Source organism: Zeus faber (genome assembly GCF_960531495.2).
Source record: "Zeus faber genome assembly, chromosome: 18".
Classification (NCBI taxonomy): Eukaryota; Metazoa; Chordata; class Actinopteri; order Zeiformes; family Zeidae; genus Zeus; species Zeus faber.
The window spans coordinates 11,128,537-11,148,536 of NC_137210.1; the positions used below are offsets into that span (position 1 = coordinate 11,128,537).

The 20,000-nt window shown below is 45.9% G+C and overlaps 1 protein-coding gene across 2 annotated transcripts in view; it reads left to right on the forward strand.

The window, feature by feature from the left end:
* The window catches only part of fgf14 (fibroblast growth factor 14), a gene marked incomplete at both ends in the record, with an annotated part of 87,672 nt that overhangs the window by 38,171 nt on the left and 29,501 nt on the right, over nucleotides 1-20,000 (forward strand). The window contains one exon of one of the 2 annotated variants that reach the window (XM_080019407.1): nucleotides 14,140-14,332. The exons of the other annotated variant lie outside the window; for it this stretch is intronic. Within the exon in view, the coding sequence (XP_079875533.1) occupies nucleotides 14,140-14,332 (193 nt within the window). Of the gene's footprint in view, nucleotides 1-14,139; nucleotides 14,333-20,000 lie in introns of those variants that run through there. 2 annotated transcript variants of the gene reach the window in all.

A 20,000-nucleotide genomic window follows, 5' to 3' on the forward strand; every position in this document is an offset into this window, starting at 1 on the left:
CACACACACACACACACATCTACAGACACATACACACACACACACACACATCTACACACACATCTACAGCTCAGACATGGACCAGCTGAGGGGGAATGAGTGAGAGAGTACTTTGAGTGTGTGTGTGTGTGTGTGTGTGTGTGTGTGTGTGTGTGTGTGTGTGTGTGTGTGTGTGTGTGTGTGTGTGTGTGTGTGTGTGTGTGTGTGTGTGTGTGTGTGTGTGTGTGTGTGTGTGTGTGTGTGTGTGTGTGAGAGAGAGAGGGACACCGGTTGCATCTCCTCGTCGCAGCAGCTCCATTTGGCTGTGTTTCCCCCGTTGAGAGACCCACCTCGCTTCTTTCTTCGCCGGTCGTGCCAAGATGCTCGCCGTGAACAGGCAGAAACGTTCAGAAAGCCCTGGCATGTACCCACCCTCTCAGTGGGGGAAATGCCAAATAATATAGAATTTATGAGTTTCTACTTAGTCCTTAATTGGCAGCAGACTTTATCTGTGACACTGTTGGACAAATCATTTTACTCCAATTTGGTGCCAGTCCAATCATCATGCTGTAAGGCCGGAAATAATGGAGCGTAATCGTCACTTTACATTATTCAGCCACTGCTGTTATTCGAGGCAAACACAGCGACGCCGACAAAACGGACTTGACTGCTGACTTGACTTCCACTTTCTCGCCTCGTGAAAGCAGGCGTACAGTATGAGGAAAAACACGGAATAAAAAAGTGTGCCAGAGTTGCGGTGCAGGGCATGCCGTGCAGCCGTAATCTATTAGCATAAAAACGGCTCATGTGAGGAGAGCGTGTTCATCCCTAACCCATTTACTATGGGAGGAAGATTGCATTGTCTTTAATCAGCTAATGCTAGGCTGAACTATCCTGATGAAGTCATGCTAGTGCCGGTATTGAGTGTCTGCGCTGCCAAGCGGCTGAACTCAGCCACTTATTCAATCGCTGGAGGGCTCGAGGGAAGAGGGCTCATATTAAAAAGGGTTTTACAAGAGATACAGCGGTAGTACATGTGTACCCTTCTGAGTGAGATGCGGTCGCAGGTTCGAGGACGCCACGTTTTTTTTAAAGGGGGTGTTTTCAGATGCACCGGGCAATGGTTAGTGTGTAGGACATTTGATAAATAGCATTGAGTCCATGCATTGGATTACTGGAATATGTTGCGTCCGCGTGGGTTTACGTGTGTGATTGTGAGTATGTATGTGTCGGCGGGGGGCTTCACACACACACACACACACACACACACACACACACACACACACACACACACACACACACACACAATGATTCAACACTACACAAGATTCATCTTTTATACAGAGTGGGTCTCTCTCTATAAATTGCATGGACCGCCTTCTAAGCTGCTGCTGCACGGCCCCCCCAGCCCACCCACCCCCAATGATGCGCCTCCCAACTCCATTCTTTACTATTTGCTCGTTCCCTTTCATGCACGTGTATTTTTGTTCGTTGACACACACTTTCACACCTGTTTCCGTCCTCCTTCTACTCTTTTACTGTACGTTCCCTCGAGATCCCTCGAAATCTCACAGCGTCATTTTTGCCTTGTGTTGTCACTCTTGCTCAGGATTATTATTATAGTTGAAGTTAACGCATCATTTTTCCAACTGTCTTTAGTCTCCTACTCTCACACAACCTAGGAAATCACTTAATTCTTTGCGCTGCTATTTTCACCTTTCGTGAGCTACAGCTATAAATACTGCTTCATGTGGTTCCAGTGTTACCTGAAGACGTGCACTGCGGTGTGGTCGGGGGTAAAGTTGACTCTCCATGTTTACCTGTGCACCGCTGAACCTGCTGGAGTTTGCTTCAGGGAGCTTCCCGCTCGTTGCCTAGCAACGGCAAACCACTGCAGAGGCTGTCTCCGTTTAGGAAGGAGTACTTGGATCTCTCTTTTCTCCTCTCTCTTTTGTGTGTGTGTACGCATGTGACTTGCAACCTTCCAAGTCAATGTTACAATTTATTTCGATGGATTTTTGAACACTTGACTACAAAGAGAAGCCAAAATCCTCTTCTAACCGTAAACTGTGAAATGCAAAGTTCTGCTCCACTTTGCATCGAAATGGCACAGATTCAGTGAGAATCCCAAGTACACCATCACCCCTGGTGTTCCCTTTCTGGTTGGCTTTGGCCGTTTTGTTACCCAAGGCTATAGTTTTCTAACCGGACACGTGGCGTAACAACGTTAAAAGGAATCTCACAATGCGAATACATGGTAATAGCATGGACCAAAAAACTGAAAATCCCAACACTAAGCATCCGAAACAGAGAGAGAAAGTCAAAAAAAAAGTTAAGCAGAGAGAGGGAGAGAGAGAAAGGTGACTTGTCGGTGTGGCAGCTGGACCACCAGACGTGTCAGCAGGGGTGACGGGGGAAGCTGGAGCCGCACCCGGGGGAGCACATCCACCTTGACTCAGCAACAAACCGTTCATCCCTTTTTTCCTACGGCCAATGATTTCGCACTGACCGGACTCGACCCTTGGGTCATTCAGAGTACAGAGGTCACCACGAGACAGGTCCAGGCAAGGCTGTTTGCCGTTGGGTTGAACTTTTTTACTTTTTCTCAATAGTTCTAGTGATTGACAGGGGGCCGCATTGATTAGAAACCTATTCAACAGTGCGAGGTAATCCTGGCTTCAGGTGAAAGCCACTCTCCGACCCACCAACTGCCAGATCAACCTACACTTCTCCTGTATAAATAGACACTTAACTCCACATCCCCTTCTCTTAAGATAGAAAGATACTGTAGATAAATGACCGCAAGCTCGAACGCCTAAGCTTCCTTTGATAGCGAGGACGGCATGCTGTTACACTGCGAGCGGGCACATTTGAGCACGCTACAGTGGTTATTGTTCCTTGACGGACAGCAGCCTCTTTGCAGATTTGCCCGTTGGGAGACGAGGCTCTGACCTCTCTATAAGATGGATGAGTTTAACCAATCTAATTCCAGCCCGTCGATAGGAGGGAGGAGAGCATTTGCCTGAGCCGGAATTGACCGGGCGTCAACGGGGCTGATTGAGAGCGCTGTGTGTGTGCGTGTGTGCGGGTGCGTGTGCACGCGCGTGTGTGTATGTGTGTCTCACATGCATGTATTATTTACGTGTGTGCATGTGTGTGTGTGTGTGTGTCTGTGTGTCTGTGTGTGTGTGTGTGTGTGTGTGTGTGTGCGAGCACGCTCACTCGAACGCTACCTGTGCGCGACGCCATGTGGAGACGATGCCTCCAACGTCCGAGGAGCTCCCGCTTCATTTCAGCGCATTGCTATTTTTAGTGCAGTGTCAAAAGGTCAGTCCCTGCATCGTGGTGGGGGTGGGGGTGGGGGTGGGGAGAAAAAACAATGAAACACAGGTGTAATGGATTAACACACATCCTCTGGGAAATGTACATCACGGCTTGACTTATATCACCCTTAAAGATGTGGCAGCTGTGATCCGCTCCACGCTGGTGATTGATTTGTATTAGAGAGCGACTGAGGGACATTCCTCAGCTTTTTACTGGTTTAGAGTTATGGCTGTGTCACTGTAGGGGTTCAGTTGGGACGGTAGAAAGATATGATATCATATTTATTGTTTATTTTCTCTTTTAAATATCTATCCATAATGAGTGATATAGATAGTTATATCCCTTCTGGAAGTCCCATATAGAAAAATATGGCAATGTTGGCAAGGGAATATATTGTTCAGTATATTTTTCATCTATTTGTTATAATTAATTCATTAATTTATTGCTTATTTATGTTTTTATTTATACATGTTTTTGTTAATGTTTTTAATGTATTTGTTTATTTACATTTGTATTTATTCACGTTTTAATTTATTCATTTATTATTTATTTTTATTATGATGATTATCATTTTTATTTTTATTTTTATTTGCCAATGGTGGGTTGGATGGCATCTACCCATGTCCACCCCCAATTTAAGCCCTGACACAACCTATAGAGGAAATGTACTCTGTTTACAGAGATAATGTCTTTGTACTATCTACTCTTGTTATGCCATGTTAGCCACAGTACATACTATAAGACATCGGTCACAACCCGCTTCATCCTCAAGGAAGAGCTATGCATGCAGATCAGGTTTTATATATACAGTATGTCACCAACATTGTCAAACATCTAACAAAGTTCTCGCCTCGGAGACATTTTCCGTGCACATCTTCCTCACAGCTTCACCACCCGCCCCCCCCCCCCCCCCCCCCGCCCCCAACTACAGCCCGCGCTATGAAGACCCGCGTTCCCGCATCTCACTTACACACCAGCTAATTACAGTCCACTGTAATTATAAACGTGTCATTTCTCATTTGGCCTCAACAGCTGACACGCAACTGCATCACTCTACTTGACAGTCTCGCTGCTTTTCTCCACCCCCCACCCCCCGCACGCTCTTTCGTTATTTATCTCCTGGAGTTGACGCAGAGCTGGGAAACAGGGAAATACCGTCCCTCTGCTCCCCTGCCTTATTATGCCGTTACATTATCTTGATTTTTACATATATGTTAATTGTGCCCTTTGGGCGTAAACAAAAGCAAAAAAAGCGTCGATTCCCAGTGCGTTCCAGAGTTTAGCAAGAGCGAAACGAGACGCACTTCACGTCCTTTTTTCCGCCTTATCGACACCGTTTGAACACACACTTGTTAATTTCATAAGCCGCCAGTACCGACCACTGCTTCCTGTGTTTTACTCAAAGTCAGGGGTGATAACAGAGGCTTGTAGTGGCTCCTCGATGCTCAGATCGGTGTGAGGTGGGGTCAGTCTGTATGTGGAGCGATCCACTGACTGCTATTGGACACTGTGTGTCCCGAGGGCCTGATCCATATGCCATAGAGCCCCCCGCTGCGGACAGTGCATAATACACAGAAATGAGATGGCTTCCTTTTTTTTGCATCTCTCTCTCTCTCTCTCTCTCTCTCTCTCTCTCTTCCTCTCTTTCTGTCTCTCTTTCCTTTTGTGTGTGAAGCAGATAAATATATGTGCATGCTTAGCCCGCACGCGTATGCAACATCATTCTGCATACATGTCTCAATCATGCAGACATGCATTCATGCATTGAAACGCACACACACACACACACACACACACACACACACACACACACACACACACACACACACACACACACACACACACACACACACACACTGATAGCAAAGCCAGATTTCCTCCACAAATGAACTGAAGTGGCTAATAACAGAGGGACAGCGGATCAATCAGTCAGTTTCACAGCCGCCACCAACCCAAAATCAGATCATAATTTTATCACCACTAACTGTTATCTAATATCACTTACTGCACTCCAACGCGGCCAACCCTGTGCCAGGTTTCAGGACACACTGCTTACATTTGTATTAGTTATCACTGCTTCCATCAGGTTGTTCACAGTTTAGAGGGTTCTGTTGGACCTTCTGACCTGATTGGTTGAGACATTGGCGTTGTGGGTTGTTTTTTTTTATCAGCAATAAGTCCCCGTAGTGTGGAGTGGCGTGTTTCGGCCACTTGAGGGCATCTTTTATTGTCTTAAGAAGGTGATGATGTTTTTAAACCCGCTGGGCCATTTCACACACAGGGGTTCCACCCTATTTCTTCAGGTTTAGGGTGGTTTCTTTACATGTGTTGTGGGTGAAAGCGTCTTTTTTATGTCGGTGATTTGGAAAATTTGATTCGATCAGAGACTGGGTTACAGATGTTGTCCTTTGAGAGATCCAGCTATGAGCAAAGCAGAGGAATGAATGTATGGATCTCAGAGCACAGCAGCGCCTCTCCCCCTGAATCAAGCTGTCTATCCTGCAGTGGTGTCCTGCTGGGCTCTGCGCTGCCCTCTAGTGGTTGAAATGTGGTTTAACATGTTTAATCTGACATCATGGTCCACGTTTTAAGCATTAAAATATCACTATACTAATGTGGATATTTCTAAGGGACATCAATAGCAGCAATAGGCACAGTTCGATGAAACTGAGATGCTGGATGTCACATTTTTACAATACACCTGCTTGGAAAAGTTAGATTTGCCAATATTCTCCCCCTTATGCTTTGCTCAGAAACACAAATTTAGAAAATGAACCAATAGAGCTGTTTATCATGTGTATACTTTTTCTTTGTCAGAAGGAGGTTTGGTTGAACAGAGAATAAACATGTGTGCTCATATTTAGCTCGTACCCTCTGCAGAGAGCATCCAAACCATCCAGTAATAGATGTGAACAGTAAAAGTAAATAATTCAGAGACTTCCGCCTTAATGTTGTGCCAGGGATGATAACCTAAGAGTTGCCTCTATAAAGCTTTATACACGCTCACACGCACACACGCACACACGCACACACACACACACAAAAGTTATAGTATTTATATGCTCTACTTTGGACACTATTTCCAAAAGCTTTTTCAATGGTTGATCTGAGTGTGTTCTTAGAGTGGCTAAATTGTTTTTGTTTTGCTGTGACCTGTCATCACACAGTGTTTGTGATTTTCTGGGGGTGTTATCTCATCAGCGAGGCAATCTCTGAACCAAAGTGCTAGTTTGTATTTGTGTGAATATGAATGTGTGTGTGTGTGTGTGTGTGTGTGTGTGTGTGTGTGTGTGTGTGTGTGTGTGTGTGTGTGTGTGTGTGTGTGTGTGCGTGCGTGCGTGCGTGCGTGCGTGCGTGCGTGCGTGCGTGCGTGCGTGCGTGCGTGCGTGCGTGCGTGTTTGGAATAAACAAATTAAGATTCTGGTTTAGTTAAAAAAAAAATAAAGACTTTTTCTCTGTTCTGTTAACTTTGTCTATTCCAAAGTTTACAGAACAAAATTCTAATCAAAATGAATTATTATAATAATTGTAAGAACGACTTATCCTTTAGAAGAAATAGCGGAATAGGCAGCAGGATGATAAGTGGGAAGCGCAAGAGAATCGTCCTATTGATCGACAGATTGTTCTCTCCACCGGCAATGTTCGTCGTCAACGGAGCAAAATCTAAAACAGCCTCAAAAAAACAGCCATCGATAGAGTGTCCATTTAGAGTGAGTGGAAGCTGCAGAAACAGGCTACATCATTTCTAATGATCCAGACGGAGGAGCTAGAGCTGCAGGTGCAAACACATCCAGACAGACTTGGACTTAATCCTGCGTCCTCGTGATGCAGCCCACGGGAGAGTGTTCGATGTATTCGTAAGCAGAGGAAAGATTTGATAGTTGTCACTGTTAATACCCGGCTGAGTGTGTGTGAGGTAGTGACTGCCATCACGGCGGAGTGTATTAACCTCATCGCTCGTGACTAATCGCTGCGTTCGTGTCCCCTGTCACCTCCGTTAAATGACGATAACACTGACGCGCACACACCCACCCACACGCACAGTGCATGTCCACATACGCACATGTTCACAAACACAGGATTTTATGAAGCCACTCATACATAAACATACATTCCATCGACACGGAGCTCGACCGCCGCAGCCGCGTGACGTTTGCCCTCGGTCCTCTCGGAGGTTATGGATGTATGGTTTGGATCTCGAGGTTAAGTGTGGTCATTTGAAGTCACGGCTAATGGCCATTAGCGTCATAACTTTGTCCATTACGGACACCGTTTGCATTTCATTGTCTCTGGGGGGGCTTTATAGCCGCTTCCCATCAGCGGTGGCTTTAGGTTCTAGGTCCTTGCAGATCTGTGGTGCACATCATGTAATGGAAGCTGCCGGGTGGAAACATGAACACCGGGACAGACACAGTCCAGAAATCCTAATTATGCTGCCGTATATTAGCGAGGTATGGGATGTGTTACGGCCACGGCAGGGATTTAATTGTTACCTTAAGGACATTAGTGGCCTGATTATAGAGGAAAGCTTGTTATACCTATGGAGACAAACTCAACAAATAAAGAAAGAAAGAAAGAAAAATAATTCTGAAGTAAATTTGTATGTCTGCAAATACGCATTGTCACATTGTAACAACAACAGGAAGGTTCTGGCACTTTTTAGAGAGGGTGAGTCAGAGAGAGAGAGAGAGAGAGAGAGAGAGTGTGTGTGTGTGTGTGCGTGTGTGTGTGTGTGTGTGTGTGTGTGTGTGTGTGTGTACGAGTATGTGCTAGTGTCTATGTGAAGGAATTTCTGTGTGAATGTCTTTCTCTCTTTTTTCAACAATCCCACTGTTTATGAATTGTGTGCTAGTGTGTGTGTGTGCGTGTGTGCGTGTGTGTGCGTGCATGCGTGCGTGTATGTGTGTGTATTGAAACAGTGTGTGGGAGCGGCAGATAAGCGATAATGCGATCAAAGGTAGGCAGCGGCTGTGCTGGACCTGAGGGGTCTCTACGCCCGCGTTCACCTCAGGTATCGTCGATGGAGCCACGAGAACAAAGCAGTTCAGATCAGCAGATAAACAGCTACATTTGTTTTTACACACATTGAACACATGTCTTTGTGTCCATTTTTTTTTTTTTTTAATCGAATGTTTTACATTCCTATGCATACCGTAGCCCCACCTGCCACATCATCTTTTCTTAAATGGTGTTTTGGAAGCCACTAATGAAGCGGGGCTTGATCCTTATTAAGATATTAGTCCTTAATTGAATTTAATCTTCCATTAGGGATACAGCAGCGTATCTGCTGCCCTCCTCCTTACCTATATATTTATATTTATATGTTTCTATATCAGATATATCTTTTCTAGACTACCTGTGTTTTCTGACTCTCACAGAGCCACAGGGTGCACACATAATGCTCGCCGCTCACACGACACATGCATGCTTGTATTTGAAGTTAAAGCATCAAACACACACACCAACACACACACACACACACACGCACACACACACACACACACACACCCACATGCATGCTGCCACTGTGTCAGCGCTCGGCTCCAGGGGCAGGACTGCCGGAGCAGTATGGACTTGATATTCCCCCACACTGCCCAGGGCTTCTTCAAGGAAACTTACTCTGCAGTGCTGCTGACAAGACACATTCCATCACTGCTGCAGCCTTAAAATAGGATGAAAGGATGGAACTGTATGTATGTGTGTGCGCGCGCGGGCGCTTGTGTGCATGCGCCTGTGTGTGAGAGAGAGAGAGGGAGAGAGAGAGGGAGAGAGAGAGAGAGAGAGAAGAGAGAGAGAGAGAGAGAGACAGAGAGAGAGAGAGAGACAGAGAGAGAGAGAGAGAGAGAGAGAGAGAGGCTCGAAAGAAAAAGACAATGTGTGTGTGACCAGCATACTGACTGCAGCCTCCCATGCTTTTGCTGAGTTGTAGTATATTGTTGCTTCTTTCTTTCTGCCTCATTCTCTCTTGACTCATGCACATTCATACAGTGGGAGTCTCTACCCACGGGTACGGGGTTTAGGGATGGAGACTGAGTCTTTCTGGCACTGCGTTGTCGACATGGCGAGAGTTTTTATTAAAGGCATGAACAGAAAGGCTCACTGGCTAAAAAGGATAAATAAAAAACGATAATAATCGGTCTGGGCGTGGGAGGAACGACGCTCCACTCTGGCTCCGGGTCGGCTGACGAGCCACGTGCGCCGACATTAAGAAAGCTCCCTGCCCCCGGAGGGACTGCTGCAGCTGTGCGGCCGTGGGAAGGAAACCACGCTGCCGTCTGCAGCCGCGGCTAAACCACGCCCCTTGGTCCGCCACACAAACCGTGGATCCTTAAGAGGCCGCCATTTTGTTTTTGCTTTGTGGATGCCAAATCATGTGATTTGATGGCGGGAGGTATTTTCAGGGGCCGATTATAGTCATTATTTGGTAGTTATCCAATCAGTGCTGAAGAGGCCCGTGGGGGGCGCCATGCCTCTCCCTTCCTCCCATAATCAGGTTTCCTTTGAATGTGAAAAAGTCAAAGTAAATGGCAAAGGCCCTCGGCCACAATCTTCATATTATGAGTCGATCCACTCGACCTTTTATCGTCTCCCTGGGGCCAGATGGGTTAGTTCCCCTCATTAACGTGCTTTTCCCCAGATACAAAACAATTCAATCACACAAGTCAGGCTGTTTTTTTCATGATCGCCCTCAACCCTGATGGTCTGATTTTGGCTTTATTTGCTCCCTCGGGAGTGAAGGCCACGCAAGGATTCCTACCTTCACGGTTTTTATTTTTTCAAATGACATCTACAGAAGAATGACATATTGACAATTTTTTGTTGCTGTTTAATTCTTTCGCAGCATGGAGCCACCCGCTTTCATTAATGTCTCTGCTGGAAGGTGCTACACCTCCAGGCTTTGTGTAATCTCATCCCGGAAGAGGGGGCGCCGCGCTGTCACACACACACACACACACGCACGTACTCACGCACGCACGCATCCACACACACACACACACACACACACACACACACACACACACACACACACACACACACACACACACACAATCAGCGTTGGGTGGACAGACCCTCCTCTTCAGGGGCTGCTCTGCCCTACCCCTGATTGCTCCACGAGATTGACTTGTGACATTTAAGTGATTTCATTATGCCTCCAAAGCATATGAGGAGAGGGGAGAGGGAGAGCGGAGGGGGAAGGATAAGTAATTCCTCGCTAAGCAAAATCACTACGCCATCTTCAATTAAATTAGCTTTGAATCCCCGACTTTTTGATAGTCACGATAAAATTTTATTTCAGCCATTTCAATTTTTGTTCTCCATCTAAATCCAGGAGCTGGGGAAAGTGCTGAGTCCGACCGACCGACCGACCGTTTCCAAAGAGTGATAAAAGAGCCCTGAAGCAGCATAAGTAATAAGGAATAATCAACAGGCTTGTTTATCCTCATCCCATCGGTTGACATTTGCTGCCCCCTCCGCCGCATGACGTCCAGCTAACAGTAATGTAATTTTGTGTCACGGGAAGATATTGGATTAGAATGGTCTTCCCTGATAAAGAGGAGGGGGCTTCATAGGCCCCCGTCACATCCAGCTTCATCTAGACTAGAAAAGTACATTTGGGCAGCTCTATGTTTTCCAGTCGGCCATATTCATGGGTGCAATGTGGAAAATCGTCATCTACAAACATGTGTACCCATTCCATCCTTTACGTAAGCCTGCTTCACAAATGAATACACAGTCTAAGTCTAGACAAGACCTTCGGCTTGACCGCCACCATAAAGCATGTCTAAGCCTTTCAAGAGTTGTCGGACAAATGAATGTGAACAGTCAGGGGCCGAACTGTCACTTCACGATAACCACGTTAGCCCTATAAATGGGGCACTAGGAGGCACTTGAAGCCAGGTCCCTGGGAAAGGTCTCAGCTCAGTTGCCTTGGGAATGGATCTGCCATGGACTCCCACTCATTTACATGTAGGAGGAAAAGACATGTAGGTATGTGCTCCCTTATTTATCCATGTTCATAGAGAACAAGCAATGCAGAGGAACTCCATTATCTTTCTGACGCCGTTAATTATTTTTGACGGGAACGTAATCTCTTCAAAGGTGCCTCAGGACTTAGTGTCAGGCACTGCGCTCTCGCTTACGATGTACAGTATGTGCATGTTGTGAAGTAGATAAGTCCACATCTGTGCTATGTGTAACGAGTTTATGTCCCTTTCCGGGAGGTTTGCATTTCCCTGTATGATTGAAAAGTTAAAACCAGTAAACGAAAAAGTAAACTGCACTGCTCCCCTCCACTCTTCTGCATGTGTCTCCATTCACTAAATTTTTCATCACAACAGTGTTTTTTTCATTGTTCATATAGTTCTGATGCGTGACGTAGCTCAGCCGACTTTATGTGAGGCACATCTTTTAGTTCCGCACAGAAATACATTATTGACTTGAAGCTAAAGCCAGCAATATTGATCCAGTGGTATTCTTTATCTTAAATATGTATTTATTTAAGATAAAATATTTAATATATTTAGAGTGAAAGATAAACCTATTTCAAAGGCAGAGTAGAGCGGGGCTCCTCTGTGCCACACTTGGAGTCATCGCTGTTCAGGCCGAGGGACCATTGTTGAGCTGACAGTGTCCGCTGCTGGTTGGAAAGCTTACTGCAATGTCTTCTTTGATCCTGCCACAGGGGGGTTTGTACATTAACTATATGCGAATTCAATGCCGATCCAGTCTGCACAGTGCAGGCACAGAGAGAAAGAAAGGAAGAAAGGGACGATCCGCTGTAGTTGATGGTTTTACACTCCTATCTAACATCACAACAGGGCTGTGCAGCTTGTGTCAACAAGAAAGAAATCATACATGTTTTTGGGTTGTTTTTAAATTTTCATTTATTTATTTTTTTCGGGGGGGGGGGGGGGCGGGGGTTGTTGTTACCGTCCCCTATGAGCCCAGATGTTTAATTACAACGACAAACAGCAGATGGCTCTCTTGAGTTTTAATTTCAGTGCTTGTGATCGAGACTGGAATAGAAAATGAGAACGCTATCGGGTGTTTTGTGCTTTGTTTGTTGTTTTTTGTCCTCAATATGCATAAAGGCTTATATCTTTGGAACCCGCCCAGTCCAAATCAGAGTTCATTTTAGAGCAACTGGTAATTTATTATGTGCATTCATATATATATATATATATATATATATATATATAAATGTCTTGGCTGTTTGACATATTTTGAATTTTTATGTGAGTGTGAAAGCCTATGGTTTGTCTGCGTGAAGGGCGCTGAGGGGAGCTGTCCGTGGTTCTGAGTCCACACACTCACAATGATAAAACAAAGAAAAGGCAAAAGGCAGCTTCTTCACTCATTGTCTGTAGCTCTTCTCCCCTCGTGTTGGAGCAATGGGATTTCCATCCAAGACCCCTTGATATAATAATTCCAAATGAGAAAAATGCCTAGTTGACTCCATTCATTTACCGGGAGAAAGAAATCCGACTCTCCTTTGCCAAATAACTGTCCGACTTCGGTGTGTGTTTATCAAAAGCAGTTGGGCTGTTTAATATAGCGTCCAGTACCGGAAATCATAAGAGCTGAATAAATTATACATTATTATAAAATCCCCCCTTAAGCAAGGGCTTGACGCCGGTGGTGGAGAGGGAGGGCGGGGGTGAGGGTGGGTGGGAGTAGCGCTTGCACCGGGGAGGAATGAGTCCCCGGGACTTGTTGATGGGGGTTGGATTTGTGGATCTAGGTGTGCACAGACCCCAGTGACGGCCACTGGCCAGCTGTTCTGTGCATTGGCTGCGGGGAAATAATCGCGCGTAAATGACAGAAGCGTCGCTCTCCCCGGTCTCTTTACGCGCTGCTCGCCGCCTCTCCCGCACGATTCACTCCATTCTTTTTTGCTTTTTTTTTTTTTTTTTGGTGTGAATCAAAATCTGCAGCTTCTCTGGGCGTTTTAAGTTTTTTTCTCCCCCCCCCCCCCCCCGGTATCTGTATGCAGCTGTCACACAGCGCAGACGTCATCTCCACAGGACTCAGATCAGCGCGGGCTACATCTTTCCTCCCGGGCGGCTCCTGTCGCGCCTCAACATGTTTGTGGCTCTTTTTTTACAAAAGCAATTCAGAGGATTACAAGGAAGAGGAGAGAAGGATCACCCGATAGACCGTTCGGAGAGGCAGGGTGGCTGTCTCACCGCAGAATAACTTCGCGCGCCTCGTTCTACAACTCACACTCCGGTTACTTCGGATGCGTTCTTTTTTTTTTTTTGCATCGCATCTCCAGACGCGTTTCTGTTATCTCAATTGATGCCTATCGCGGGTCCCCCCGTCGCGGATTGCCTTTCGCAAACTTGGGTCGTTCACGCAGTGGCTGCAGGAGCAGTGGAGACTGCTCGGAAGTGAATAGTATCGGTCTGTGTTTTGGGAGGAGAGAGGTGCGAAGAGCCCGGACTGGACATTTTGGAGACGATGGGACTCAACACCCCACAGACAATCAGAAAACCAATACGCAGGTATGAATAGTGAGCTGCCACCAGTGTCTGAGGTTTGCACAGCTCTTCTTCAGGTCATACGGTTATTGATGCAAATATGGAAACGCACTCGAATTGATGTAATTTCCACCATGTGCAAGAATTACTCGAATGACGTCTGACTCTGCGGTTAACATGTAGTATGTGGACATCCAAAAATACAAGATCCGTAAGAAAATAATATCATAAGAAAGGAGCGATCAGCCGCAACCATGGGACCGTGACCCGAGCTGGGAGCTCGGAGGATTGCTGTGTATGTAGTCCGCGCTCCGTGCGCGCACCGCACCTGAGCGGTTTGTGAGATTTTGGAGCCATGGCCGCTGCTATTGCGAGCGGGCTGATCCGGCAGAAGAGACAGGCCCGGGAGCAGCACATAGACCGGCCCTCCACCAACCGGCGGAGGAAGAGCCCAAACAAGAACAAGGGGCTCTGCAATGGGAACCTGGTGGACATCTTCTCCAAAGTGCGCATCTTCGGCCTCAGGAAGCGGCGGCTACGGAGACAAGGTGTGGGCAGTTGTGCGTAAAAAAGGTGCCGGTTGTGTTGGAGTGTTGGAGTAAACACTGCATGCATTAATTATACACATAAAACCACCGGTTGAGCTATAATAAAGCCCGCCACCACACTGCATTGCCCCCAGCAGAGAAGATCAACATCAAATCGCATTTTAAATGATTAATCCCGTGTGCGTAAATTACGCTCGCCCGTGCGTAAAATAGGGTGAGATTAAGAGTCAAACACACACAGGCTGGACCGCACACTAACTACTAAGTCACAGTATGAGCGAGAATAAGAAATCCTCATCGAATTTACATGCAATATTATTTAAAAAAAAGGGTCAATATATGCCGTGGAATGTGGGTTACGCCTTTCAAATGTAATCTTTTCTCGCCAAATCCATTTATTCCAATCACGCATGTCCGTGCCACTTATGATAGTCATTAACAATTTCGCACTAATGTGGCAACCTGGCAATATTTTTTAAAGAGCACTTTGTGCCATTATTTCACCCGAGAAGTCAAGGTCAACAGTGAGGATTATTTTTCAAAAGATGAATTAGTTGATTAGTATCTATCTATCTATCTATCTATCTGTCTGTCTGTCTGTCTGTCTGTCTGTCTGTCTGTCTGTCTGTCTGTCTGTCTGTCTGCTTGCCTGCCTGCCTGCCTGCCTGCCTGTCTGTCTGTCTGTCTATCTATCCGTCCATCAATTTATTGATATATTGATTTACTGTATGTGTCTATTTGTTTAGTTGTTTTTTAAATTTAAACTGTCTCCCCTTGGCGAATGAGGACGGCAAAATGTTCCATCTCCGAATCATCAGGTGTAAAATCTGGTATGTTTCAGATGAGCTGCTATCTACAGTTTTAGGGCTTATTCAGATTACTAGCAGATTCTGGGAAAGCATTGTCAATGAAAAAACGTCACAAAGAAATACTAAGAACAGACTATACACCACACTCAATTTATTACACATATCCAAATGGCTTTGTGATAAGCTATATGTTCAGTATATAGCGGGCACATGTGGACATGGGTCAAAGTGCAACTGAATGCCGGACCCACAGTAATCTGCTGTCCTTATGCTCTCTGCCTGTGATTACAGCATCTGCACGTATGAGAATTGACATGTTTTCACATCTGTATTCCTGTCTCTGTGTCGAAATGCCATTATTTGCATTACACCTTTAATGTGATACTTTTTTTCACTGTGTTTTTGTCATTTCCGCCAGCATTTTGCTACATATCCCATAGGTTGTACCTCAGAGATGTGAGACAGATGCGCCTGAGACTAATAACATCATAATAGATCCTGCAAGATGGCCTCTGTCATACGCTTTGAATCGTTGTCCATGGATGTTTACAGGAGGGAAATGAATGTGGTTGTCAGAGAGGTGGATGCACACAGAGATAAATTACTCCCTGCATGCCGTGACAACAGCACACCTGTGATGGACGCAAATAGAGCGGCTCAGACGGGGGGGAAGCCCAACAATAATCAGAGGGTTTCATGGTGACAGGGCCTAAAGAAGGATCAGCGGGTGCAAGTTTCTGGGGCTTCGCCAAGGAAAAGCACAACCACTTTGTTTGTCCAGATGGACACCGTGCGAGGGGAGGTTTTCTCTGAACCGGGGGTGAATCCGTCCTGATTTCTGGGTGATGGAGCTGTAATCAGGACACAGGGCAAACTCTTCGCTGCCACTGCCTTTCATTTGCATTATTTGTCCTTCAAGGTCTATTGGGAAATGAGAATGCATCATTAATCCTGCACCTCACTGGAGATTTGTGAATATCTTCCCCGAGCGATATCACTGTTTGGGCTTGGAGAAACACTAAGGACCTGTCTGTCTGTCTGTCTGTCTGTCTGTCTGTCTGTCTGTCTGTCTGTCTGTCTGTTTGTCTGCCTGCCTGTCTGTCTGTCTGTCTTTTTCTCTCTCTCTCTCTCTCTCTCTCTCTCTCTCTCCCTCCCTCTCTTTCTTTCCCTCTTCCCCAGTCAATGTATGTATCACATACACACATGTCTAAGGAAGACTAATGGCTTGCTTTACTGAGCTTAATTCGATATTGGATCCCAGAAGGACATTTTGAGCGAATATAGCGGAGTGCGCCACCAATCATATGGTGTGTGGCACCACAGTTGTCTTCATTTCAGACCGTTTGTGGCTTGAAAAAAATATTGGGCTGATCCCCATGTGTGCGATGGTAGAACATGGAGAAATGCCTTTCTTACTCCCGACCGCTGATGTTGGAACCCGACCAAAGCACGAATATATCCATATTTGAATTTGAAGAGAAATGGCCATGTATTTTTTGACTTTATTTGTATTTTTTCCAAAAAATTTAACATTTTTATATGCTAAATAATATTTTTAATTTCCTTTTTTATCCAGGTAACACATTGACTATAGCGCACATGGATAATAACCATGTGACCGGCATTTTAATCCGATTTTTCATACAATATCAAATATTTCAATACAGTATAAAAACCTTTGTAATAATTAAACTGTCAACAGTATGCTTCTTAAAATACATGTGTATTCATCTATCATTTGAACTATTGTTAAATAATTATTTAAATAAATAACTGAAACATGCATTTTAAACGCAGATTAATAACCACAGATAAAGCTGATTTTTCATGGATCAAATATGACCGGTCTAAATCCCATTACACTTTTCACCCACAAAGCGAGGATGAGGATTCAGCCAGCTGTGGCTGTGGCTGTGGCTGTGGCTCTCCCCTAATCTCACTTCTCCGGGCCTCATTAGCTCCGATCTACATTACGTCGACATTACGTATATTATGCCATCGGATAACATCCCTTAGACTACATCATTAGATTAGATTCCATTATCAGAGCAATGGAAGGACCCCCTTTTCAATGTCCCCCACCCCTACCCTTCAATTGGTAGTTAACTGCCAAGAATGGTGATGAGCAGTGGTGCTTTCAGAGCCGTCTGGATTATCAGTCGTGGCTGTAGCGGCGTTACGTGCGGAGCTGTTTTTACATGAGAAATATGAAAAGGGAAAAAATTAAAGGAGGGGCGCGGGCAGCTGTGCTTGCTTCATCCACTTTTCCATGACAACCGAGGGAACACTTCGCTGAGGCAACAGTGCACGGTCGGGGCTTCTCCTATGCAGGCTGGAAAAGCCCTTCTCTTATTCCAGAAACATCCAAAGTGGGTCAGACAGGGCAGATCTGAAGGCAGCCCACAGCTGCTGCTGCTGCTGCAGGGTTGTGTTGTTGTGTGTATGATTTCAGTGCATGATCTACAAGTATGCTGCACACGTACAGTAATACCCTACGCACCGTGTAGAAGGGATTAGTGTCTCTTTCAGGTTGGTCGGTGTGCCCAAGTAAGAGAAGTGAGAGATATGAGGATATAAAATGGATCACGAGAGGAAGGAGCATGCAGGCTGAGCGGAAGGGTGCGGGGGAAAAGGCGGGTAGAAGGACAACGATGTTGAAAGAGAAAGGGATGAGGGAGAATGTCGAAAGAGGGAGTGAGAAGCCTTCCTCACGGACCTGCCTAGTTTCATTTAAATGCGCAGAGGACTTCTCATACGGCAGAACAACCAGATCAGGGGTGTGGTCGTTCTAATACTTTTCTATTTTTTTAAGGGGAACTCCCTCCGACCGCCACTCCAGCTCCTTAGAAACGAGGAAAAGGTGTGTGGGAGCATACTCTGTTTAAGAGACAACAAGGGAGCGACAAACTGAGAGAATGGGAGAAAGAGAAACGGGCGGACATGCAAGTAGAAAACCTTGTCATCTAGAAGACCATCGGAAGAGCGATTCTTATTTTTTAGTGGTGGCGGATTGTCAGGACGCTGCGCTTCGCACGCCGACCTCTACCCGCTTGTCTGGCTGCACCGAAAACATTGTGTCACTCCCAAATAGGGTTGTCACCCGTCTCTTGTAATACAGGGTCTTCCTGTGTTGGAAGATAAAATGCTGCATACTGTGTTGAATCGATAAAGGACGCGATTTGTCCTGTGTTTTCGTACATGTTCCGTGCAAATAGAGTCTCCGTGCGCTGGTGCTATCTGCGCGTATTTAAATGAGGTATTATTCCTAATTTGGTGCAAAATTGAGCCCCTTTCTGTGCAATGAGCCTTGTTGCAAAAAACATCCACTTCGCAAACACCGGCGCAAAAAGCCACACGCAGTTGAAATGAAATTATTAGCGTCTGCAGAGCGCTGGTGGTAACAGCACAGAGACCAACATTATTTTTTTTTTTGAAGGCAGCAGTGCGCGATTGTCTTCAGAGTGCTTGTGCAATTGAAGCGCATTTAAAAGGGGTCTCGGGGGACCCTGGGTTTTACTTCGTATTTTTAGGTTCATGTGCAGTGACTATAAAGGGGCGGGGTCGGGGTTGGGGTCGGGGTTGTTGTCGGGGTCCCCCGCCTCAACCCGGCCGGACAATCTCCATTATTTTCAAATCCCCCCCTGTCAGAATTTTGCATAGCACCTGTGCAGCTTCTCCAAGGATTTCCTGACAAGTTTACATCTTTATGAAACACTTATAATCAAAATAACTACTGTCCGACAATTATTTAAAGTTTTATATTTATTGAAGACTGATAATTCATAAAACAGGCAAGTGCAGAGCGGTGGCGTTTACTTTGCCACATGGATCATTGCGATCAGACACAAAACAAGCGTGAATTGCCACTTTATGGGCATGTTTGTGCTGTCACATCATTAGCGCCCTATATTTTGTGAATTGGATGCCAAGCCAAGAAGAGGAAAGAAAAATGAAAGAAGATAAAATTATGGAAGAAAATTGTAATATAGCTTTAGAATGAAGACAAAATAAAAACAGCAAAATCAACAAAAACAAAATATAAAGATGTCCCCCAGATGTTATTTTTTATGTTTTAAGAAAAACAACATATTTTTGGCCGCCCCCAATGTTGGTTGTGTTTGCCCAATTGTCGTGTGCCCGACAGCTGTCAGCCGCACTGCTCTGATCTCAACCAGGGGCGGACCGTATCGGTAGTACATGACGTTTTACCGGTGTGCTGCTCGACAATGGGGCCGATACATCACAAAATATTGTGGCATTTGGCGGTGTTAACTAGACAGGACTCAGTGAAGGCGACCCAGACGATAGTTCCTTTGGTAGTGAAGCCTGGTTCTATTCCCTGCCCAGTGGCTCACAACCACCCCGGGGGGCTGAGGTGTCCAGATGGAAAAAACAACCATGACACACACTACAACCAGCAACAAGTGAACATCTCCGCATCCATCTCCCTCGCTCTTCTCCGTCCCCATCCTCCCTGTACAGAACAACATAGACCGCGCCCTCTCATCACCTTGGCCAATCGCCCCCCTTTGCACCTGCGAGGAATTTTGTGGCGCGTGCACGCTGCGGGGCCTCGGGGGGGGCCACCTTCTATAGATCCCGCCTAGGGCTCCGAAAAGGCTAATGCCGGCCCAGGGGAGGGGGCCTCCCGTCGGGTCAGAAAAGCGTTCAGCGAAAACGATCCGCTGCATGCCGATCTCTCCCGATCTCCGCTCTGCACTGCTTCCCGTGTGCCCCGTTCCTCCAGATAAAACAAGTAAAGTGTTTTTAGTTTCGGTGTATCGAGATGTCGTCATTGAACGAAACAGAAAAAAAACACGGCACGGGCTTGCTTCTGTGTTATTTGTCCACATAGTAGG